A 26,381-nucleotide genomic window follows, 5' to 3' on the forward strand; every position below is an offset into this window, starting at 1 on the left:
GAAACCTTCTTCCACATGCTTCCTGCAGGAAGACAGTTTCTATTTCATGAGTGGAAGCAGAAGGATGAAAAGAAGGAAAGTCATTTCCTTTGCAATTAATATTGCAGCTTTTTATCCAGAGCCTGGTGAATTATTCTTGAATTTTGAATATGATGTAGGTGAATTTATCTATGAAATGATATGCTAACTCCTTTATTTAGGTCTTTTTTAATGCTAAGTGTCTTTATTACTAATTAAGAAGGCTGAATTATACAAAGACCCTCTATTTCCATTAATTCAAGCATCCATTAAAAATTATCAGTATTGCACTAAATACATTACAGGAGTGACTTGTTTTTCCGCATTTTCTTCATATGGGATATATAAATGACATTTATAAAGGGGCTGAAATCTAGCCCCTTGAAGTTTCACCTTTACATTTACACACACTCTTAAGAGTATAAATCCGAACCTGACTCCCTAAATCCTTGATGTGCTAGTCCCCGGCCTCTTTACCCTCAGATACATTCCTTGTACTTCTTTGCTCTGTTTTGTATTGTTTCTCAGGTCCTCAAGTTAGCTGGGTCTAGCTAACGGAAGGCAGACTGGAGGCTTGGGGACAGAAGCCAGGGTATTTCTGCCTCAGGCTGCATCTCCAATAGTGGCTATGGCTCTGCTGTGGCCCCAGCCGCTCCTGATAGGCCCACAGCGATTCCGACTTCTGCCAAATGACCAGGCCATTGGCTCCGGAAGTCGACTTCCTCCTATTGCCCCCACAACCTAAGGATGGTTCTGGCCTCTGCCTCTTTCTAATCTCTGGGCCGTTTCACAGAATCCCCAATGGGCTGTTCAGCTATACTATCTGTGTAATCAATTCCTTGTATTAATTTCGTTATTAAAATTAAAGAAGTGTTCTTGTATTCTCACTCCAAGGGTGGAAAGCAGGGGTAGTAAGCTAAAACTTGCCTTGGAAAATAACTGAATAAGAACTGGTGCTGAGGCCCAGTTCAGCAGCTTCCGATTAGATGAAAGGGGGAAAAGGAAAACTTAGGCCTGGGCCATTCTCAGGCCACTCACCTTAACCCTAAGAGCAATGACATGACTCTATCAATGGTTTTATCTATGGTTGTATCTGACTGCATCTGATGGACCCACACAAAAATGACTGCAGTAACACTTGCCTTTTGATCATTCTAGAATCCAACAGGGAATGCTTTAAGAGTCCTAGACAAACTGCAAAGTGTAGTATAGCAAGAAACACATGGGTCATACCTGAGTTCAGTCCTGGGAGACTAGGGAGACTAGCAAGATAATTAACTTATCTGAGCCTCAGTTAATATGTTAGGTATCTGGAGTTTAATGATCTCTACATAGGACTATTGTGAAAATTAAATAAGGTACATACAAAAGCAGTCCATAAAGTGCTATGCAGATGTTAGATAATTAGTCTGCTGTATCAGCTTAATGTTTCCCCATATTTTTATGCTTCATTGTTTTAGCTTTCTTAAAATTGTGAAATCATTTCAAAGTTGTAAAAATAGTGCAAAGAATTTTCATATACCCCCCACCTGGATTCCCCAAAATATATCATAATCACAGCATAATTTCAAATAATCAGAAAACATTGATATATTGCCTATATAATGTTATATAGCCTAGATACTGTAGTCAAACTTCACTAATTATCCCACTAATGTTCAATTTCTGGTCCAAGATCACATGCCACAGTTAGTTTTCACAATGAAGTTTTAGTTGTTTTCTTTATCTGGGAGAGTTACTCAGTCTTGCTCTTTCATGATCTTTGTAATTTTGAAGCCAGTTATTGTTCAGAATATCCTTCAGGGGTGATATAAAAATGGAAACACAGTGTCCTAGTTAAGTTCACAGACTCTAATCGGAATACCTGGATTCAAACTCTGGCTCCACCAGACAGTGTAACCTTGAGTATTTTTGGGACTCAGTATCCTCATCTGTCAGATGAAGAAACATCAGTACCTATCTCCTAGGGTTACTGGAATTACTAAAGGAATGAATACGTGTAAAGTGGTTAGAACACTTCCTGGCACATATTAAGTGCTGTGTAAGTGTTAGCTAATGTGAGGAACTGGGTTTTGGCAACTGCTGAAGAGACCAAAGAAGCAGCAGGTATTTTAGTTATGTACATCCTTTGTTCAATCCTGCCCAAAGAGCCAAGGCCAAAGACTCCTGCCAGCAGGAATTCTGGCCCACCATGAGTGCACTGTTTCTCTCAGCCACAGGCCTGAGCACTTACTCCCAAAGCCCATGAGATGAGGACTTGCTTGATCCATGCTGCAACATTTCTTTAGCACAATAGGTCTACGCACTAGGAACTGAGCCCACGTTTCCTCGCCCATCAGTTGTTGGTAAAATTGTGTCAAATTAATTTTTTAAAAGTTGCAAAATAATTAAGCCCACTTTTTTTCCCTGACAACTATTCTCAGAACGCAGGCCTTCAGGCTTCATTAGTATGCATCCAGCACTTTGCCCATGGACACATTCACTGAATAACCATAGTGATAACCTCAGCTCTTAACCTCTGCCTGTGCTTCTTGTTGAAGGGGCCAAATCACTCGGACCCTCACAATACTCACTGTATTGGCCAACTGTGGGCAGACTAAGAGAGGGAGCTCCCCATAAGGCTGGATGGGGGAAGGGAAGGAAGCTTGAACTGACTGATTCCAATAAGCTAAAAATAACGTAAGACATCTGTGAAAATGTGGTAAATGACAACTGTTCATTAAAAAATTAAGCAATAAAAAACCCTTAACATAAAGTAACAATGCCTACATATGAATAGCAAATGACATTTTACAAAGCAATTTTCATTCTTTACCTTATTTGCCCTGACACACCATCTTACAGGTGAGAAAGAAAAAGGATTCAGAGAGAAATGTGGCAAAGCTGATACTTTAATTCAGGTTTTCGCATATTCTCCACTTAATGAAAAAGAAGAAAATACATACTAAATATAGATCAAAGACCAACAGGATTAAAAGACTACCGAAACATAGAGACTGAAACGTAGAACTGCAATGAAACCAGTTTCCGTAGAGCAACTCTGGTTTCTTGGCAGTCAAGGACAGTGAGGTTTTTCAAGAAAAGGGACTTTCACAAGGTCTTGGGTGCAGGCTGAGCAATGTAAGAAGAGGTGGGGAAGTGGTGTGCGCACACACACACACCTTTGGACCAAGTTTCAAGCTACTGTAAAATCCCTTCATGTTTGACTGCTTAAGAATCAAATGAGTTCAATGGGTTGAAGACACAGACCACAAAGACCAAACATATGCTACCTTCAATGCATGGCTGGCATCAAGCACACTGCCAAGCACAAAGTAGACTTTCAATATGTATTTGCTGATTTGGCTGGACTTTTATCTATGCAGTAACAAGGTACAGTGTTATTAAAAACTCCTACAAATATCTTACCCTCCCCAAATTAGGTATTGCCATAAAATACCAGTTGAACTCATGTAGAAATGGTCAAACTTCTGTCAATTGTGCAGGTCAAGAAGAAATTAGAAACTTAGTTCCCATCAACAAATTGCTTCCGTATTATTTTAATGTCAAACTGAGACCTTTCCAAAAAAAAAAGAGGCTGATATATCAATCATATCATACCAAAGTTTATTGATTACATCAAACAAAAATTTCTGTAATGGAAAAGGCAAGTTGCAGTCATAAAAGATGGCATTCACATTCATTTTAGAAAGCAACAACGTAGATGTAAAAAACTGCTTAAGTGAAAAATGTAATATTGCAGTGCCATTTTGCAAGCTGAAAAATGATTTTGTCAACACGCATAAAATCTGCACATTTATATACTGCATGTTATTAAAAAATTCCATCACTAAATTATTATGAATTTTGCAAAGTTAGGCTTACATTTATACTGTTGCTGGTGTATATGTAAGTAGATATGGAATGAATGTTTTCAGTTTAGTAGGTAACATCCTCAAACAATGGACAACGGTTGTGAAAATTACAAAGACATTTTGATAGCTCAAAATTATTCAAATTATAGGTAGATGATCTTATTATTAAATTTTTTTCCCTTTCTCTGTCACAAATAGGGTGATTACATTGAGTGCTAGGAGTACTGCATGGTCTATTTCAAGTTATTCAATCTGCTAACCCCACACTAGCCATTTTTTAGCTCTTCAGTAAAATATCTTTTAAAAAGGAAAGCCAGGTCCCTCTCAAGGATCTAGGCCATGATATCATGTATCATTGCCATTCTGAATTTGAGCTGCAGTGTCACAATGTAATGTGTACCTGAGACATAACTCTAAATCCCCCTTACTCCTTGTCTTTCTTTCTTTCTGGCTGGAAGGAATTTTACATGCAACCAGTTATTTTTCTACTAGATTATTCTGTTAACTCTCCAATGGTACTGCATTAAACAAGCCTCTCTACTGTGGCTCTCTTGTCTGTATTCACAGTTCCCATAGATTTTATGTAAAACAGCAATAATAATACAGCAACAACAACCATAAGAACAAGAAAACAAACACAAAATATCAAAAGCTTTCCTGGGTTAGACTTTTTTAGCTCTTTGGAATAGGCAAAGAATATAGAGACTTTTGTTTTTAGCAGCTTACCTCAAATACGGGCTACCAGAACACAGCACACTTAGGTAAGTTGTGAATGACATGTAACAAAATGCTCAAAAATAATACTGATATATGAGAGCAAATGAAATAATGAAAAAGGGTCTATAATGATGGAATGGCTTCTGATAACTGAAATTATGTTCTTTTCTAGAATTTAGAAAAAAATCATACCTAAACATTAACACAAAATATATGTGGAAGAATCAAATGTGCCATATGGACTATATAAATATAATACAGATTAACTCCAATACTTTTCCAAATCAAGGTACAATATAAACATTAATAATAATACAGGCATGCCAGAAAGACAAAAAAAAAAAAAAAACTAGCAGTCAAATAAATATGGTCATTTATATCCAAAAAATTATGTGTTTAACATTGAATGAAGACATTTCACATTTATGTTTCAAGTGAACCTAATTAGAAGGCTAAACCTTCCTTCTAGTTCAGTTAGTCAAGGACTTTACTAAGGTCAGTCTCATGGTTTAGAGTTAGACCATTTCCCTGTCCAACTTAAGAGACAACATTCATCTTCACAGAGTCATGGCTCTACAAGCTGAACCACCGTTTTGGGGTGGATCCTTCCCCCTTTCCAAATTGGCCAAGTTTAAGAAAAAGCACTGCATATATGCATAAATGCAATCTCTTTCAAATAAAAACCGTCAAAAGTTTAAAATAAGCTATTTTTCTTCCTCTTCACATAAAATTATAAAAGGCTGATATTCAGAATGACCTTTATTTTTATATAACTATGGTTTAAACCACCTTACTGCAGATCCCCGTAAAATCAACACTGGAAAAATCTGTTTATTTTCTAACTACTTTGAGGGGCTACTAAGTGACTGGAAATGTTTTATACTTTATTTTCAAGTCTAGTAGGCTTACACTCATAAGTGGGGTTTAATTCAGAAGAATAAAAAATAAACAATTTTTTTCTATTCCCACAAAAATACCCGTAAGTTAACACTTTCCACATAAGCGTTCAAGGTATTTTTTTGGCAAGAATATTCTACCAAGACGTAAGTAGCACGTGGGTAAACAGAAGGGATTAACTATTCTGTCTGATGCATTGATACTATTTAGTTATTCTGTATTTTCAAGTATTCCTTATGTACTTTGGAAAAAAAATTAAGATGATCATTTAGGAGGAATGAGAAATGTGATCCAAATAGTCTATTTCTTCTGCCAGGCAAAAAAAGTAGTATTAGCAAAATCTATTCATTCTCATTGCATAACTTCTACTTCATACTACTGTATTTAAATCCATTCACAAAGTTCATGGGTTAAAAGAGCACCCCCATTTGAGTTATATTATTCTATCTAAAGCCAGAATTCTAAGTATTCTTGCTTTCAACTTTCATATAATTCTTAACTTACAGCTTTGGCCATAAAGGCTACTTACAATAATTGTAAATGCTTAAGAGAATCATTTGGTATTTTCATGAACATTTATTGTGAACTCTAGACATGAGAGTGGTTTAGTGTGTTGCATATCAAGTATCCTGAGATGATAACTTTTTGTAGTTGTTTCTTCATGCTTTCTTTTTTAGCTGTAACCACTGTCAGTATGCTTGTAGGACAATAACATAGGCAGTTCAAGATTCGGATTCTGAAAAATGTAAAATATACAGATTTAAAAGGCTTATTTTAATAATGTGAAAACATCTGTTAAGCATTTTCAGAAATAAGTAGTAAATTTTGTTATGAGAGTAAAGCAACTGTCTTAACAAAGTGCCAAGTTTTATTCACATGCAGGGGAAAAAAAGAGTGACACTATAACGAGATTTTAATCCTTTCTTCATTTGTCAGCTGAATAGATTCAGGCTTGCTTTTTGCTTTTGGATTGTTCCAGGGTTCTCCTAATACTTTCTACCTCTGGGATTATTTACCATAGCAGAGGTTTAGCTTGCTATGATCCCTTCTCCTCTAGGCTGGGAGGTCCTTGAAAACAGGAACATTTTATTTACCTTCTATCTCCAGCAGCTAGTATAGTGTCTGGCACACAGCAGATACTCAGGAAATGTTTGATGAATGATTAGATTGCTGTTTTTCTTGATGTGTTAATTTTGACAGAGGAAGTCTGAAGATATATTCAGCTTTGGAAGATTATTGTGAAAATATTCTTCCTTTTCACTGAAAGAAGCATGTTTCCCCCCTACAATAAGGAAGTTAATTTTCCTTTTGGTAGATCACGTATCTATGAGTCGATTGATTCTTCTGTTTTTTCTTATGCTTCATCTTTTTGGAAGAGAAACCATGGATATTTCCCTATCAAATCTGTAGATTCTTCTCTGTCCTCTAAACATCATCAAATGCTATGATCAGCATGGTGCATGACAGACAAACTGATCATTAAGTGTAAGTCAAGTATGTTAAGAAATGGAAGTCATATGTCAAAACAGGGAGCCTGATTCTCCACTCTAAAACTCAATCTTTTTGAACCTGAGTAGTGGAAGGTTTTAAGTAGTATGCTATTTTCTTCCCATTCTGGGACACCTCCTTTGCCATGGTTGGACTAGAAGTTCATTACAATACCTTCCATTTCTATTTATGTTCCACATTCTCCAGAACCACTAGTAGGTTTTCAGGTAGCTCTGCAGGGTCATGGTGACTCTAACCAAAATAAGGTTGCCATTCATATTGAGAATGTAACTCACATTGAGGAGTTAGGTAGTTTCCTTACCAACCAAGGAACAAACTAGATGCCTAAACTAGCTGCTAATTATTGTCTTTGGAGGAGAAATAATGCCACATGAAAATCTATTCCTGGAAGAAATAACTACATTAAAAATAAGACAATTGTTTTTAAAAAATACTTCCTCAGCTCTATGTTAGACATTGTAGGAGATAAGGCCCTGGAGAGGCCAAAAGCAACAGCAGTGTCTTCTATCCAGCCCAGTCCCCCAAACCACAGACCAAGCTAAAGAGAGCAATCCAGGGGGATACAAAATTAGCCAGAAACAATATAGCTAAAATGCATCACACAGCTTAGAGCAAGGCAATCTGGGACAAAGGGGTCAAAGACCTTGAAGGTTACTTGTGAAGCAGATTCATTACTAAGGGAAAACATAGGCAGGTAAGTTGTTCAAAAATGGGTAAAAAGATGCTAACTGTGGCAAAATGAGTCTGCTTCTAAAATAACAGTGCAGATGCAGACTGTGATGAACTCCAGGAAGACAGAAGAACCAATGGATTCAATCCATTAATTTAACTTGTATTCTTTGCTAGAGGGTGGCAGAGTTGACAGCTGTTGAAAAAAATGGGCCTATGAGGTGGACTCGCAATTATTAGCTTCAAAGTGAACTAACCCACAATTTTATTCATGATGATCATTAATTTTTATGTGTGCATGAAAGATGGCCCTGCTTTAAGCTGTGTAGAGTTGTTTCCAAGCTGACAAGCTTGGAAGCCTTGTTCATTAATTACTCTAAATTCCTATGGATGGATAAAAGACCTCCAGAGGTCTGAGTTGTTAAAGGCCCCCACTGAAGGAAATACAGACTATACATAAAGGAGTCATTCTGAGTTTAAGGGGCCCTCCCACAGCATATCAATTCCTCCCAAATATTTTTGGGGGTAAATGAAACATTATAAAGTGAATTTAATCATTTTTGGAAACATTAATTATAAAGCATTTTATATCATTAGGCAAGCATCCCCCTGAACGGCTATGAAATATTTTACCTCTGAAAGTTGAAACATTTAGCTTGAATAAAACTTGACATTAAAAAAGTTATGATTAGACTGGTTCATTGATATATATTTGGAGATCAGACATTTACAAGGACATAAGTGTATACAGTACCTGCAAACACACAGACACAGCACATGAAGGTACAAACTCATTTAGTTATTTTCACATAATTCCCAAGAGAACATGCAATGCTAAATTGGCCTGATATTATACAGATGCAATTTTGGAATATTTATTTTTAGTTTTCCAAATGATCTTTATAAATCAAAGTTATATTTCCTGATCAATATTAACAAACATTTTCACATGGTGGCCTTGCCATGACAACTTGCCCCTTACAAATTAAATATGCTGTATCAACATTTGGCTCTGAAAAATGTTTTAACATTTTATTTGGGGGGCTTAGCATATTTTAATGTTTAATATTTTAAATGCATATTTCCCCATATTCCAAGTAATGCATCTTTATATTTTTGCAAAGAATATTGTAAAGTTCACCACACCAACAGCAGAGAAAATTTAGAGAGTGATATTTTCATTTTTTCTTTATAATGCTGTTAATCCGATTTTTTAAAGCCAGCCCATTTGTTTAACACTAGGTACCTGTTACAATACATTAGATTCGTCTGAGAATGTTCGTAAAAGAAGAGGTCTGACTGAAGGTCTGGCGGATAATGAGTCAGATGCCCTTCTACAGCTCAGATTTCTCTGTAATAGTGAGGCAAAGATACTTAAAGCATTTGAAAATTGGTTAACCTACCTGGTGATTATATATTTAAAAAAAGGTAAAAGAAAAAAATCATTTCCTATAGACTACTCCTCTGGCCAAAAGTACAAATGATTACACTATATAGTAAATGTATAACATTCAAATGAATACATCCAAAGGCCTAAGAAAGTCTCCAACTCAAATTGTTTTTGTGGTAGAAATAAACAGACAACAGTAGTATGTAGTAAACTTGGGTTTTTGGAATGGCACTGGTAAGTAATATGGTAAGATGAGTCAATATGGTTTGATTAGTAAACCTTACCATCCTTTTGGTGAACACCTCTGAGAGTTGTGCCGGTGCCGTATTATCAAACAAAGAGAAATTTGTGCAAAACATTCCTGTCCTGGTGAACAGACTAGCTCTAACACGCCATGGCTACTGCATACCGTGGATCAATGAAGACTACAGACCCGTAGTCAAAGCTTTCAAAAATTACTTCCTCTCCAGTGTGACAATTTGGAAGGTGAACACATGATTAAAAGAAAATGACAAAATACTCTAAGCATCAATAGAAGATATAAAATGAGTCATGAGAAGTAATTTTTCATAAAGAATCAGAAAATGGTATCAGGCAAATGAGAATGCAAGCAAGTTGGTACATTAAGAAAGGAAATCACCTTATTCACTCCAAGAGAAACTGTGATTGCTGGAAGTTTGAGAAAGCATGAAGATAGTAGATGTTCCTGAGGAAGGGAGGCGTTTCGTTACCTTGTTCACAATTGCACAAAAGGTGGAAAATTGCAGTAGAAAAAAGAGAAATGCAGAAACCAAAAAAAAAAAAAAGTAAATAATCTCTCAAATGTAAGACATTTAAAAAGAAACCCTGAGAATTCGAAGCCGAAATGATATGTTAGTTTTGAAGACATTTTTTTCTGAAGTAAAAGCGGAGTCAGAGATAGGAATAGTCTATTATTACGTGCCAACTACTATTTCTCTACATATCAATTTGAAATTATTTTGTTAATGGGAAAATTGACTATTTTAAATAAAATAGCTTTAAAATATGCTTCTTGTTAAAATAAGACTTATCTCTAATCATTAATTCACTATCCTACATTTGTTCAAAATCCATTGGTCAAAGAGTTATGTCCAGGGTCCATTGCCAATCACCAATCTATCTTGAAGTAATTATCTCCCCTATGCAGCTGTACAGATACACTATGAAGGGACTGACTGCTCTTAAGCAGTTGCAGGATAAAAACTTAATCAAAAATAACAATGGGAAAACATTTGGTGATACCACATTTCAGTCCCATTTGCCTCTGACCAAGGCTTAACTTCCTTTCTTACAACCTAATTTGATTGGTTTCCCTGTTTTTCCTACAGAGTCCTCTTTAGAAAGATAGGCTAAATTTTACCTGGGTAAGGTATTATTTTTTTTCCCCTTAAAACACCCAGAAAAGTAAAAATGGATAAAGTTTAACTAGCAAACCTAAGGTTATTTTTTCCCTTCTGATTCTGTGCCTGAAATTATAAGATAATTTACACTCAGTTTTAGCATTGCCCAAGCAAAACAGAAGATGAGTGGTCAACAATGTGGATGACTTGAACAACTCTGCTAATAAAGATTATTCATATTGTCTACCTAGTGACTTAAAATGGACTTAGAAAAAGAAACCAGCTAAAGTAACATATGTATCCAGAAGATTCTAATAAACAATTAAACATTCAAAGGTAAATAATTTATTCATGTTTTGACAACTACATTTTTTCTTGTTTTTACCTTAAATGAAGAAAGTTGGTGGAATGAAGAAAGTTGATAGACATATTGGTAGAATGCAAATTACCAATTGATAAAGCTTGAGAATATTTAGATTCTGAGAAAAAGATTTTAATTTTTTCTTGTTTTTACCTTAAATGAAGAAAGTTGGTGGAATGAAGAAAGTTGATAGACATATTGGTAGAATGCAAATTACCAATTGATAAAGCTAGAGAATATTTAGATTCTGAGAAAAAGATTTTAATTGTTTCTATCTTCTATTTTATGGGCAAAAACCCTGCGACAAGATCAGCATGATACCAAGTTCCCCACCCCCGTGTTTAATGCACAAACCTATCTATTCAAGACTGCAACTGTAAGCACGTTTTGGTGTGCTCAAACACTTGTATCCAACCATCGGAGATAAAAGTATTTCTATGAAGCAGAAATATTAGGAGTTAATAGATTAGGTGTTAAAACTACTTTATAAAGGAAATGAAAGTACGAAAGCAGGAGAAAGCATGGAAAGAGTAACTAAAGAAATAAAAAAATTGATATAGCTAGCAACCGGCAGTGGGGTGGGGTAAACAGGAGATAATGAGCTAAAACAGAATGAAATTTCCACATTCCTTTGCAGTCATCTAGAGAGCTTTGACACCAGCTCAATTAGCAGTATGTCAAAGAGGCCAATGGATAAAGGCCCATCTCAACAGCCACGACATTAGGATTAAACTTTATTTTTGTCTAATCCAGCTAACAGGGCTATTGCCCTCTGAACCCATGGTTGTATATGACACTGTAAAAATCATAATAGTAATCATCATTATTATAATGATTAACTATATTCTCCAAAATTTCCAAAGTGCTTTCTCTGGGACTTTGGCTCAGACAGTTGACATTCTTCCCTTCCCTGTCTACCACTCTGAAAGAGCTCTCTACATAATGGAATATTTCTTCCTGTTTGTGCTGACATCCCATGCTAAGCATGGCCATGTTGCTTGGGTGCATTCCCATTAAATTATAGTCTTCCTTTGTCAAGCTTCAGCGAAGTTAAGCCTCCTTTTTGATTGTGGTGACTTACATGAGAAAACTTCACACAGGATATGTGGAAATTTCTCCACTGGAAATGTGAAATGGTATTTGCTACTTGGCCAGAAAGTCCAGATATATTTCACTGATTTACAGACAGCCAATGACTGTGCTTAGGGGGAACATAACTTTTTGAAATACAAAAATCCTACACTTGAACTTTCCTTGAGGTGTTATCCTGCTGTTTCACTGTTCAGTGCTCAATGGTAGTTTCATCATATACCATCAACAGCATTGCTATGCAGCTTTGTCACTTCATAAAGCTAAAGAAAAGCTCTAGCATCCTTAATAACAGAACTTTGGGGAAAAAAATTAACCTCATTGCTAAAAATACAGCTGATGGATACATGGCTTAACTACAAACCTTGAGTTAAACAACTGAGAGAACCTATATTTGAAGATACTGGAATTCTTTCTAATACTAGCATTATGACAGAACTCAGTTGCAGTGGAGGCTGCCATACTAGCGATTTTACTGGAGATTTCAGGAAGTAGTGACTTGAAATAGCTCAATTGTGTTAAAACAAGAAATATCACCGATTCTGCTATTCTGTTTAATACCTGCTTACAGAAGTATTCCATATGAATGCTCCTTATAACCAGAGTGAGAGATCCTTGTGAGCTAGGGCCACATCTGATTCATCCCTGAATTACCAACACCTAGTACAGTAGCTAACTCATAGTGGGCCCTCAGGCAAGGTATGCTGAATTGAACAGAATTCAGCATAAGGTTGCTCTTTTAATTGTTAAATATAAATAGCTTAGCCTCTTTCTCAAATGCCATAGAGACATTTTCACTACACACTGCTAAGTCTCCTTCTCAAAGCAGCTGCCAAGACCCACATAACAGCACTGGCAGCTGACCTGCCACATTTCTGGCTGTGTATATAAAGTGTCCACGATACTTATTGGTTGAAGTCAGGGATTCTTCTACTCTAGGTAGAGACACACATTTGACCACATCGGGGGATCTATCAGGATATGGGGCAGACCCAGTATCTTTTGCCTCTCTTTAAAATGAGGCCAATGTCTCAGCAAGGAATATAGAACAAAGTAGGAAATCACACAGAGTGTCAGACTGTTGGTCACTGAGCATAAAGACTAAAATATTTGGGGGAAAATAACATACTCTTTCTCCCTTATCTTAGAAGTTGGTCTCCACCTCTTTGATATAGCCAAATAGGGCCTTATATAAACAGATGTGATTTATTAGAATAGCCGTGGCTGCCATGTTGCAGTAGACCTTTATGCATTCATATTGCACTACTTTGCTCTTGCATTTTCTCATAAGAAAAAAAAAAAAGAGGCAGCACTGCTGAGTGCCCACAACATTTTGCCTCATTTGCAACTCTTGAAATCCCGCAGAGTCTGAAAAACCATTTAGCCTTTCAGACATTGGATGTAAAGAGAGATGTTCATCAGTAGGTGGTTCAACAAATGTTTATTGGTTCAATAAGGGTAGGAATAAATGAATGAATGATTGCATGAATGAAAATGATTATGGAAATTTTCCTGGTTGTTCTAGCATATCAGCATGCCAAGCTATAGCACAGACACTAGAATTCTTCCTACGCTGGACATAACCCATAACAAATTTCATGCTAAACCCCTGGCAACAGTCTATGCTGCTAAGTAAAAAAAGACGCAGTCCCAGAACTCCATACTTTCAACAGAAGTTCAGAATCTGTTCGTGAGAAAAAAAAAACGTTCTAAGTCTTTATCTGTGACTGCTTAGTAGCATCCCATAATTTAATGGTCTATGTAACAGTCACCTCCAGCCAATGTCTAACTTTTTAAAGAGGGGGCTAATAAGGAAGAAGATAAGATGATATGTTTGAAAGTTTTGTTTTCTGAGATTTTTCTATCATCTTTAGACCATGTAGCTGGATGTGAACCATTATTTAAAATGAGCTCCATTACCTCAAATAAGAGACACATTTAGCATCATTCCAAAGTATACTCCCAAATAAGGAGGATGGAAGAGCAACTTGGAAATTCTTCCCTGGAAAATTCTCTATTATAAAAAGCCCCAAATCATTTCTTATTGCAACATTATTTTATTTGGTTTCATGCAAATTGCCACTTGAGACATTCTGGGTGGAGTCTGTTGTATCAACCTGTTTTATCCCTGTTCAACCGATATTAAGACATAATCAGGTATCTGAATGTAACTTTTCCATCCTAAAACACCAGACTAGAGTAAAGCAGTCATAACTAAGCTAACATTACTGTGTTCAGTTTCAGCCCATAAGACATGTAGAAGCAGGGAGTTAAGGGCAATTCTGGCCACCTAATTACACACTGACTGGCCTTGTATATGAAGAATCAATGTACCCTTATGACAGTTCTCTTGTTTTTGATTGGGGCTGATACTGACTTGCAACATGAATCTCCTCTTTTACAATTCTAATCACTGAAGGTTTTCCTACTCTAATCATTTCCGATCCCCATGTCTATGTAATATCAACTACTGGATTCTATCAATTCAACAGGCAAAAACAAGATCATGATGTAACAGTTTTGTGGCTAAACTGGTTGACAAATTTATCAAATAAGTCAGGTAGTCATAGCTTAGAATATTACCTGAAAATACTGCCTTGGAGGTGCTACAAGATCTAGTTGGTGTCAATATGACAGAAACAGTTTTGTTTAATAAAATCAGCTACTGTTGGCAGGAATATGACATATTTAATTAGCCTGTTGGTCAAAATCTGCCAAAAGTTTTATTTTCCATGCTCATCTCCCTATTTCGCTTTGAAGGCTTTTTAAAAAAATGTTTAAAAGATATCATAATGAGGCAGCAGAAAAAATAACTTCTCATTCCCACAGGAAATTTACAATTTAATAGGAAAAATAAAAACACACTCATAAAACTATCTTGAATTTTTACGAGTGTATTCCAGAGGCTAAGGATGTCGAAACCACATCCAGGGAATTCTCTTTGGTTCAAATATACTGCTGGACAGACAGGGCTAGAAGCAACACAGAGATTAAGCAGCACTATAATTAAAGGAAGGGGAAAGGTTTGAAAGAGGCAAATTGGTATTATCAACTGAAAAAAATCTGCAAACAGCCCACAGGGAAATTTCTAAGTTTAAAGCGAAAATGTTGGTGTGGAAATTCCTGGTGTGAAAATTCTAGGCTAAATACAAAATAAAATAATTTTTTCCTTTTAAAATTCCATATGGAGCATATGAGATACTCCATATGGATTGCTGAAGGTCACATAGAACACTATTAAGGAATCTACTTACCACCTGCATTGGATAACGAAGTTTTTACTATACTTTTTATGCAGAAGAGGAAATTAAGTGATGAACCTGTAAGGAGGGGTTTAACATGCTGTAACTAATGTAATTTTCTAAATCAGGTTTTTAGCTCATGGCAGATATTGCGGCCCCTTCCAAAAATCAGGTTGTAAGATAAACTTAGTTCTTACCCTGGCACTTCTTCTTTTTACATTCTTTAATACTATCAGAAGAATCTCAGGGAAAAGGCTGATAAATATTAGAAGAATTATAGCCAACCATGTGGATACAGAAGACAGCATTTGGGCAAATACAAAATACATTCTCTGTTGCTTGAGAAAAGGCCTGCAGTGGAAAGAAAATACATGACGGAAAAACAAATCAATGCCTGTCATATGAAATGGACATTTAATTAAAATGTCTTTTGTATTTAAAAAGAATCTTCCTTACATACATTAATAAAAATAATTTTATCTAGAATATCCCAAAGTAATAAACAAATTTCATTTACCAAATGTTTGGAAAAAAAGGAATGATAATCAAAGGAGAAAAAAGATAAAATGCATTTGACTTGAAGACAATCAGGCAATCAATTCTAAAGCTGCCAACTGGCGACTATTTATGTGCATTAGAAAATGCTGGTGCTTAAAAGATATTCAAGAGAAATGGTTCATTTTTATCCTAACAAGCATTTTATTTCTTCAGCTGTTTTATTAAGATGGGGATGGATTTGTGTTCTGTATTCAGAAATTCAAAAGACATTTTTATAACTCTCCCCCAATAAAAACACTATGTAAATATAAAAAGGACAGTAGAAGCTTATCGTCTCTCTCAAATGGAAGGAATCTACCACTGTCATCCACAAATATATATTAACAGTATGTGCCAAATAGGTTGACACAGAGTAGAATATTGCTAATTGGACATTAAGCCTTAGAATCCAGAAATCCAGCAGGAACCCCCATTCTGGAGTTAGATTTCATTCTGAGTCATCCACTTCATTGTAAAGTGGCCATTGAGAAGCACAGCCTGTTTCCCTTCCCTTCTGTCTGAGCTGAACCACAGAGAGCCTCAGTAGGTGAAGCTATTGTTGTTTGAAGGTGAGGGGGAAGAAGTGGTTGCTTAAAGACAGGATGCACATCAGACTGCCCTAGGATTAAAGAGCTCCAGGTAGATAACCATGGCTCCTGTTTATTAGATGACACATCATGCTTCCTGAAGATAATTTGGTTTCTCATTTAAAAATTAATGTCTATGCGCCCTTATGTAACATGATAAAACTGTTTGTGGCTCTACTTTTATGAAAATTAGACTGTGGAATAAAAGTGAGAACAGGAAGGTGGAAAAATTTATGAGGCCTAGGCTACACAGGCTTTCTGGGAAAAGTCTGCCACATGGAAAAGACTTCTGCAGAACTCTACCTCACTCAAATTCTGAAGAACACCTTGAATAATGTTCTAGGCAGTTAACTGAGCCATAACAGGGGCCCAGACGACAAATGGCAGCTAGTCACAGAGTGTTCCTTTGCATCATACCTTCTGACTAATGTCTCCAGTTTTTTTTTTGTTTTTTTTTTTAACCTCCATGTAATCTATGGAGTTTTGTAGTAGGGCAGTAAAAAATAAACACTATTATTTCTGGATGTGGTTTGGGGCTTGGAAGTCATCATTCTCACTACCCAACCCCAAAGACGGGTGTGACTCAATGCCTCAGGGTAGAACATGTCCAGAGACATTAGTTGTGACCACATTCAGCTGAAGCTTCACATTGTTTCTAGTCACATTTTACTGGTTGCTTTATAAGTTTATATTCATGTAGTGGCTCAACTTTACTTAATGATAATACTTCAGGCAATAAAATAAAAAATAGATTAACATTTCATTTTTAGTATCACTAATGAATAAACAGGTATGACAATATCGTAATCATTTACTGGATTTATTTTCATCAATAAGGAATTGTCTGTAGAAAGGGTTGGAAATGAGTTTGCTAGAAACATTTTATTTTTGTAGAAATTTTGCATAATTAGTTCAGATGCTGATTACATAGATTCATAGAATTACGGTACTCTGGGCAGACATACAATTGTATATGGTATGTTCTTAATCAACTTTGATTTATTTGTTATATTATTAAAGAAAATAGAGACTTCTTCCAGCTTCATTGCTCTCAATTACCTATAGAGGTAACAAATATATGCTGTAATTATACTTTTTAAAGCTGGTACTTCCTTAAATGATTAGGTTTCTCATATTTTTATTTCTTAAGGTTTTTATTTTTAAAAAACTTTTCAAAATAGAGTTTCTTCTAATTAAGACTCAAGGGACATAAACATAAGCCTCACATCTCTGTGATAAAATAGAATCATTTTGTATGTAAGATTTTGCTCAAAGCAATGAAAATATGTACTCCTGAAATTTTACACTATGGCTTGCTGTAGCCATGCTCTCTGCTGCTGGCATCCTTGTCAGGGGAAGCCATTCACTAAAAAAATACAACTCTGACATTTAAAAATAAAATATATGTTTTTGGGAGTAAAGAAAGGAGATGCAAATATGTAACTCTCCCAATCACAGCTTATGTGTCCCTCACTGGACTCTATTCTCCTTGAGTACAGTCTAGTCATCTCTCTATCCCATAGAGTCCCAAGCACAAAACTGATTCTGAACAAACATCTATCTATTGAACCAAGATGAACTAAATGAACTTTAAAGACAAGCTGCAGAGTCTGCCTTTCTACATCTTCCCTCCCCCACCAAAACAGTGAGATGGCAATTTCAAAATACAACTGTCTGAGTTATTAAGTTGTATATATCCTATACCTTGAGCACACCTGTAGTAACATGAATCACGGTTATATACTATCAAGAGAAAATAAGGGTCCAAATGGACAATAATGTATCTGTTGGCCAATATATCAGGTAGAAACTTCACAGGATGATTATTTCCTCTGAAAATCACATGAGAGGTTGTGCTGAAAACTATAGTTTCACTAGAGAGATGTTTACACCACCTTCAAATAGAAAGAGCTGGACAGAGGCTACCAAAGGGAGGTCTTCTGAGTGATTTGTGCAGTCTATATACTTGTATTTAAAATCTTACCTGAAATTAGTAGCACTACCAGCTAACAAGTAACCTTCAGGCCATTAATATTAAAGACGTGCCATCTTATATAATTAAAATTTTTAAAGTATAATGAATGCTTACATATATAGTGTACATACACATGTATCTACTTTGCTATTTACATATTGCTCACACATGTACAATTGCTTACCAAATAATTCCTCCCCAGAAGAATGAGAAAAATACATAGAAGGCTAAAGAACCCCAAATCACAAAGTGATTTATCCACGTCCAGAATCGGGTATCCAAGGCAAGCTGAAAAGATACAACACAAAAGATTTCATGACAGTTACAAATTGCACTAGGCAATACGCTGTAGTATCTGATAACTAGTACACAATGATACCTATGAAAGGATCTAGCTTGGGCCAGGGATCCAGAGAAGAGGGGAACTAAACAGAATCCAGGTTTTTCAAAGAACAAGAGTAAGAAAGCTGAGCTCTGCCCTAAGGCCTCTAAACTCTGGAGTACAGGCTGGAGGTGTGATCAGGCTAAGTAGCTAGTAGGTGTAGGGCTGCAGATATCTCAGTACTGGGGAATGGGCAAGGAATGAAGTAATGGTAATATCTAGGAGGCCCAAGCCCCAAGTCCTCAGGCAATGGCAGCCAGGAAGATGATGGCAAAAGGAGACCTAGCTGGTGGGGGCAGATAAGCTGAAAAGAAGTAGGAGAGGGAAGGGGTAGCTAGAAAGGGCAGACAAACTACAAAACTTTCAAAGGTGTCGTGAAAGCTCAAACACAACAGACGGGAATCACTAAATGCAAAGGCTCTATACATCTAACATCATGTAGCAATGAATCATGGGTTTGACTATGTAGTGTATCTTTCCAATTGCAAAACCTGTATCTAGTCCATTAAATTAATAAAATATTCAGTTAGATTTTAATCTCTTCATGTTTCTGCCAGGACCAATCATGTTTTCAGATTGTGGCATCTGGGGTTTTCAAATGTGATCTAAAAACAAAAGTATGGATTATTTCACTTGCTTAAAACTTCTGGGTCACATGAGCTAATATCCAAAGCAGTTTATTTTTATAGAGGAGATGGTGTCTCAGTTTTGTTATTTGCTGTGACACCATGGTCATCAGCTCTCTGTTATAGTTTCTCATTTATAAACAGGATGTTGATAACATTATTAACGTAGCTCAGTCTTGAATTGCTGTTCTTCTGGTTGCTAGGGAAAATACTAATATGAATCCAAAGATAATACTAATATTAATCCAAAGAGGAGGGAGTGGAAGTCTTCGAGATACACTTGAAAAACACTGTGAAGGCATTTGGAAGCCCTGTGGCTATATGCAAGGGCAGGAAAAAAAAGGAGGGGGGAGGCATCCATTTCAAATTGTGATACTGTGAGACATAATAAAAACCGAAAACTGGCGTGTATTGAAATGAGCACCATCCTAAGTGCTTTATTCACTAATTGAGTCCTCAAAAAGGGTAGGTGCTACTTCTATCTCGATTTTATAGAAGAGGAAAGTGAGGCACAGAGGTAAAGTCACTTGCCCAAGGACACACAGCTAGTAAGTGGCTATACTGAGATGAATTGTAATGTCCTTTTAAGGTCCTAAAATGTTACTGAAATAGATGAATAAAGCAAACATATGTTAGCTGTATCTGGTATACGAAATAAACCAGGAACAAAAATTTAGAGGGAAAGTTAAGAGAGATCCTTTGACAATTATACTTCTGAATTCTGCTTCTAACCCCTGGGCATGCCAGAATTCATTTAAAGGTATTTACTCATGGAACCCATGTGAGGTGTTTATTATTGGAATGACAAAAATAATTTGATTATGCTTTCAACTATAAGAGATTCCCAAATCATAGGCCTCAAGGGTAGCATTCAGTGAGGCTTCACAGCATTAGCACATGGCTGCATGTCAATGCCAATGATTTTGCCAAAATTACCTCCCTTTTGTTTACCTGCATTATATTCTTAGGCACTTTATCACTAACATGGGTAAATTTTAATGATGAATACATTTTATATATTTTTTATTTTTTTATATTTATTTTTAAATTAAAAAATATATATATATAAAAATAGAGACAGGGTCTCGCTATGTTGCCCAGGCTGGTCTTGAACTCCTGGGCTCAAGTGATCTGCCCACCTTGGTCTCCCAAAGTGCTGTTATTATAGGCATGAGCCACCAACCTGGCCATCAGTGATGAAAACATTTTATAAGATTTCACTACTACCAAGCTCTTTTTCACATATTATCTTGCTCATATATACCTATTTTAGGCCTGGTGTTCTTAAACAGATGTATAATTTTTAGAAGATTCAAGTACTTAACATAATCACACACACACACACACGCTCTTTCTCTCTCTCGCTCTCTCTCTCACTCTCACCCACAGCCTGTTTATATGCCACTTATCATAACGCCTTAAAAATAGCAATAAAGAAGAAACAGATTTTCAACATAAGTATGCTGTTTGAATTTTTTTAAGTAAAACAAAATAAAGAGGATTACGATATACTGGGAAAAAAATTGATCAAAAATAGTATACAAATACCCAAATCCCTAGTATCATACACATTTTATTAAGTATTAAGGCAAATACTTGAATAACAACCCATAACAAAAAATAAGAGACAAAAAATGGTATATTAGGATAAGACAAGAAAGTATTACAAAAACAGTATTAAAAAATACATGAATAAGTAAAAATCTAACCTTCAGGGTTACAGTGAATACTAAGACTGTAAAAACAATGGTTCCAAAAGTCCAGTTTCCGTATACCTGAAAAACATTTAATAATTACATGTACCATGTATATACACAAGTATTATCTTAGTATTTTTTCATTTTAAAAAAAAGCCAAGTTGAATCCTGTGTGTAAGTGCCAAATATTTTTGTATGAATTGTTTAGGGAAACAGCTAGTCAGTAAGATCAGGTCACAATGCCAGATCTTCCTGTGATCCAATTTTCACAAACAGGTACACCACACCTGTGGTTGGTAGGGTTGATTTCTATTACTCCATGCAGCACTGAATAGGGAACTCACTGGTGTGATAAAGGCCAAAGGAAGCAACTACTCTACTAACAGCAATGTTCATCAAAACAAGTCATTTGGATGATTCATGTCTCTAAAGAATTTGATATGGGATTTTCCTATAATATAGAACTAAACCTCTCAAATGAGCAATAATTTATAGACAAATGGATTCACATTTTTTAAATGAGTCTAATGTTTTTGGTTGTAAATACAAGAGCTATCAGCATGTGCATATCAAAATAAAAAAGCAGATACCATGTATAAATCCAAATGATGGCAATGAATGGCACACATGCTTACCAAATCCTGTTAAGATCTGAATGCGTAACATTAAAACAGAAAATGAGATGTAAAAGGTTTTTTCAAAAAAATAAAAACAAAAATTAAGGTTAATAGAAGCAAAAAAAGGATTCACTCAAATTATACATGAGTGTTATGTTTTGTTGCTAAAAGTAATTCATACACTTACTGTAATTTCAGCAAACATTTAGAGGGATGGTGACATACACAGTAAAACCTTATTAATTTGGACTTTATGAACTCAAAATGGGTAATGAATTAAACAGACGCTGAATTGATGCTCTCATGCACCACCTGGAAAGTTTGCTGAGCAAATGAATCACATCGACTATAGGAGAGTTTCTGCCTACTTTGGAGCAAACTCCTTTTAAGCAGTAGCCAGCTATATAAAATCTGTCTGCCAAATAAAACTAAAATAAAAAGTGAAAGTCGCACAATCAGTTATAAATCTGAAGAGGCCAGGAAATCATAAAATCAAATCCATTCTTCTTACTGATGGGCAAAGCTGACCTGGGAAACTGATGTGATTTTCCCAAGTACTCACAGGATTTAGCAGGACATTCTCTTTGGCAAGTTCTACATGTGACTACTTTAAAGTAGATCTGTGTTTCCCCAACAAGTACTTTATGATTAATAATTTTCATGGATTCATACTAAACTGATTTTTGTTAGTCCAAATTAGAGAGGTTTTGACTGTAGTGCCTAATTTTAAAGTACCACTCAAATTCACTGAACCTATTACTTCTGTAACAGGTGTTACCAGGTTCCAGACATAGTATCCTCAGTAAATTCTTTTTGAACCTTAGCTTTCCTTCACATTATGATTATAAAGAATGAATGACCATAAAAGAAGAATCTCAGAAAGAGCAAAGGAGAACTTAGTGAAAGCAGTATGCAAGGTAGTGTTTTTGTTTTCCTATTGTGTGGCTGCAGAAAAAGGCCTCACCTGTCCCCGCCATCAGTAATTTTCTCCTAGAGTACAGCCAGGGCAAAATTACCCCAGTGCAACTGCTGAATGAGATAGTCATGTTCTGGGAAGACACTGGCAGGACCAGAGTAGCCTTTCTGCAGAATACTGTGCTTCCATTGGGAAGAGGAGGGAGAGAAGAGAATTCCTCTCTTCACATATTGGGCAAACACTCCAAAGATATGGCAGTTACCCGCTTCAGCTCCAAGCATGGAAGGCCACTATGAGTAAAAACTGAAGGCAGCCAGGCTTTACTTTAAAATGGGAAAAACCTTTCTCACATCAAAGAGCAGGAGTCTGAAGTCCCAAGAACTCTGTTCATCTAGTAAAAATTACAGCCAAGTTAAGGTTCCAGAAAGTTTGCACATAAGCTCTCTAGTTAGCCATGCACACAGAAAGTGATTTTTTATTTCACTTCTATTTTTCTAAAGAAGCTGTGAGAACTAACTACTGTATCTTCAGAAAAAGTTTGTAAAATGATTACAGCTAGAGTATGTATATGACAAATCCAGTGCCTATGGGAAAAAGACAAGCCATGCTTATAATACCAAAAGATGTAATGACAGGTTCTTTTTACCTTTCCATTTTCTTCTAGTGATGCAGTCTGAAAAAGAAAGTAAGTCCCAAAGAAGAACACTGTCCCTTCAAAGGCAGCCAGAAATGTCCAATATAAGAAGGGGCCCAACTGTAGCATGGCATTGCCAGAAATTTTCCTATTGAGAAATGGGGGGAAAAACCATTAGTGAAACTTTTCATTTAAACGTACAGTGAAATGTCAAAGGTGGGCATGGAGTTTGACCCTGTTATAATGAAGGGGGCTACCCTTAATGGCCTGACAGATTTTTGGTAAAGGGTCAGACTGAGCCAAAGGCTGACCTTCATGCAATCATCTCCTGACTCAGCCACTGGAGTAAACTCTCTAAACTCTTCTAAATTTTTGGTCACTGACAACAATAACATCAATAATAATTCGCTTCCATTTAATGGTACTTATATACCAGGAACTGGGTTCAGAGTTTTATAGACATTATTTTTATCCACATAAAAACATGAGATAGGTATTACTACCACTCACATTTGCTAATAATAAGGAGCCTCAGAAAGGTGTAACACAATGGTGCCCAAACTTTGATGCACTTTGGAATCCCCTGAGGATCGTTAAAAACTACTAACGCCTGGCTGCCATCTTCATTCTGATTTAATTGGCATAAGATATAACCTGGAGGTCAGGATATTTTTAAAGCCCACCAGTTGATTTCAATGTGCAGTATAGTCTGGGAACCACTAGTGTAGCAGCCGTGCCAAAGTTCACTTGGTAACAGACTGAGCTAATATACAATCCTGGATTGACTTGACTTCAGAGCACATGCTCTCAACCAAGCTACCAAGCTTTCCAAGAACAATTACAATATTTATTTTAATCAAGATTTATTCCTGGAAATTTAACCTTTTTTTAGGTCTTACGGTGCCCTTTATATTTTTCCATCAAGTCAAATACCATGTTTGGAGTTGTATAATGATACTTTGATAAATGGGAGGTGGATAGATTAAGTTTAAATCTGTCAAAAATAGCACAACCTTCTCAGCATAAGTCAGAATGCTAAATAAGGCTACCAATTCTAATGGAGCAGAGCTGCAGAAAAAGATGGGTTGGTGCATGTGTTTCTTTTGGATTCTATTTCAAATTGCTCTTAACATTTAATAAATGATATCTAATTACTCAAATAACATACTTGTCACTAATACTACCAAGAATGTCACTGGGCTGTATCAAGTAAGAAACACCTTTGTAATATAAATGCAACTGATCCTTGTTCAGTTGGTATTGAGTACTGTGGGGCTTCGTGCACATGGCAATTATGCAACTTCTACCTACCAGGGTTTCCAGGTACATGCAGCGATCTGAAACTCAGGGTATGCTCTCTGTCCTAGAAAAATGGCAGAATGAGGTAGCTGCTTCCCAGAAACAAGCTCTCCCTATAGCCAGTAAGTCATGTTTCCAAGGCAACTAGGAACCACAGGTAAGGCACCTCTGTAAAGATCCTTGCAGGCAGTGCCCAACAACTGCCAGCCAATGTGGCTTTTGACAGTCACTGACTTGGGCTGGGGAAGAAAGGGCAAAAGCAGGAAGTAGTTCCTGTCTTTACAGACCATCGATGGGAATTATATCACATTCAGTGGGGGAAAAGAGCAGGAGCAGCATGATATGTTGAATTATAGGTCAGGCTTTCTAGCTGCATTCGAATAAAGAAGCTGTCAAAAACTCAGAATGGGGCAATCAACATGAAGGACAGCATGAGAGAGAATCAAGATCTGGGGAGAGGTTGATGAGCAGCAAAGGCCTGAGCATCTCCATATTATGGTAGGCAGCACGTATACCAGAACCCTTTCTTTTGCCTTTTAAAGCTGTAGAAGAAACAAATTACACCTGTGCCCTCTATAGAAAAACTAGTTTATTTTTTAAATTTCTCTTAAAAATATAAAAACATCCAATTATGTCATTTCACATCCAAGTGTTTGGTAATACCCAAGTCACTAAATCACCAAAGGTAAAATCTGTAATACACTACACAATGCCACTGCTAATATTAATTGGCATACTGTACAGAGAGCCATATAGGAAGACCAGGGCTTCATGTTCACAAAAGAACAGTCAGAGTAATGAAACTATCTACAGTCTGGCGACAGGCCACGAGCAGTGTCTTGTCAGAGCAGGCATTCATGACTTGCAAGTATGAGGTCAAAAAGGAAAGCTGGACTTTGGGCTCGGCAATAGGTATGCCACGGCCTTTATTTTTGCATCAGATGTGGCAAGTCTATGCAAAATTCAATAAATCATGACCTACACCTAGCACAGTCACTAAAACCTTATGGAAACCCTTATGATATTTTGTACTCAACAGCTTTTTGCAGATTTTTGACATTCTTAATTTATACAAGTGTTCAGCACAGCCCTGAAGGCTGGAGGAGGGTGTTAGAATAATAAGATTAATAGCTATCGTTGCTTGAAAACTTGTCAGGCACTATTTTTTTTTAAGTTCTTTAATACATAGTGGCTCATTTATTCCTCACAAAACCATTGTGATTAGGTGCTACTGTTGCCCATCTATTACTGAAGATGAAACTGAGGCACACTGCAGTAACCTGCGTAAGGTCACCTGGTAAGTGGCAGAGGCTTTCAGCCCAGGTGTTAGTCTGAGCTCTTGGTGGGACTGAACGGGAGGAATTCTGCCTACTACTCCTCAAACCCCATTTCAACCAGACCAACTGCACTACCGGGCTTCACTTTAGAAGTTGTCTGGAAACAACTATAGTTAAAACAATGTTTTAAAACCACTGGCTTGCTGGAAAAAGCACTGGCAAGAGGGTTGAATTCTGCTCTTCATTTTGCATCTGGTTGTACCCTGTGTCCTTAGGTAAGTCATTTCTGGGCCCTGGTTCCTTATTTTCAAAAAGAGTGTAGTAGGAGCTGATGCTTGTAAGATTTCTACCAAAGTTCTAATGATTCTCCTCTAGATCTAATTATGCACTTACAACAAATATAGGATCAGCAGAACATGTAAACACCATGAAGATGCAATCAGCAAACTCTAGACTGGGAGAAATTTTACAACATAAATAATCTGGTTTTGTCCACAAATAAATTGCAAGGTTAACCTACACATTAAAAGAGACTCAGAAAGTATATAAACCAATTGCAATGTGTGGACCTTCTTTAGATCCTGATTCAAATAAGCATGCTATGAAAAAAAATGAGTCAACTGGAGAAATGTGAACATTGACTATTTGATAGTAAGGACTTAAGTGACAGGGTATTATTATTTTTAAAAATCCTTGTCTTTAAGAGTTGCATACTGAAATGACTGTT

General features: G+C 36.4%; 1 protein-coding gene across 9 annotated transcripts in view; it reads right to left on the minus strand.

Moving 5' to 3' along the window:
* Nucleotides 1-3,601: 3,601 nt before the first annotated feature.
* Nucleotides 3,602-26,381, minus strand: part of ATP11C (ATPase phospholipid transporting 11C) — a 206,476-nt gene continuing 183,696 nt past the window's right edge. For 3 of the 9 annotated variants that reach the window (XM_063721041.1, XM_009235325.4, XM_009235324.4), the window contains 6 exons: nt 23,091-23,226; nt 20,924-20,989; nt 18,391-18,494; nt 15,305-15,458; nt 8,911-9,015; nt 6,043-6,222 (listed from right to left, as the gene is read on the minus strand). In XM_063721041.1, coding sequence (XP_063577111.1) covers nt 8,914-9,015; nt 15,305-15,458; nt 18,391-18,494; nt 20,924-20,989; nt 23,091-23,226 — 562 coding nt within the window. In that variant the 3' untranslated portion in view covers nt 6,043-6,222; nt 8,911-8,913. Of the gene's footprint in view, nt 6,223-6,254; nt 8,419-8,910; nt 9,016-9,694; nt 9,786-15,119; nt 15,186-15,304; nt 15,459-18,390; nt 18,495-20,923; nt 20,990-23,090; nt 23,227-26,381 lie in introns of those variants that run through there. The other 6 variants (XM_063721043.1, XM_024240892.3, XM_063721042.1 and 3 more) reach the window with 4 other exon arrangements.

Source organism: Pongo abelii, chromosome X, assembly GCF_028885655.2.
Source record: "Pongo abelii isolate AG06213 chromosome X, NHGRI_mPonAbe1-v2.0_pri, whole genome shotgun sequence".
Taxonomy (NCBI): Eukaryota; Metazoa; Chordata; class Mammalia; order Primates; family Hominidae; genus Pongo; species Pongo abelii.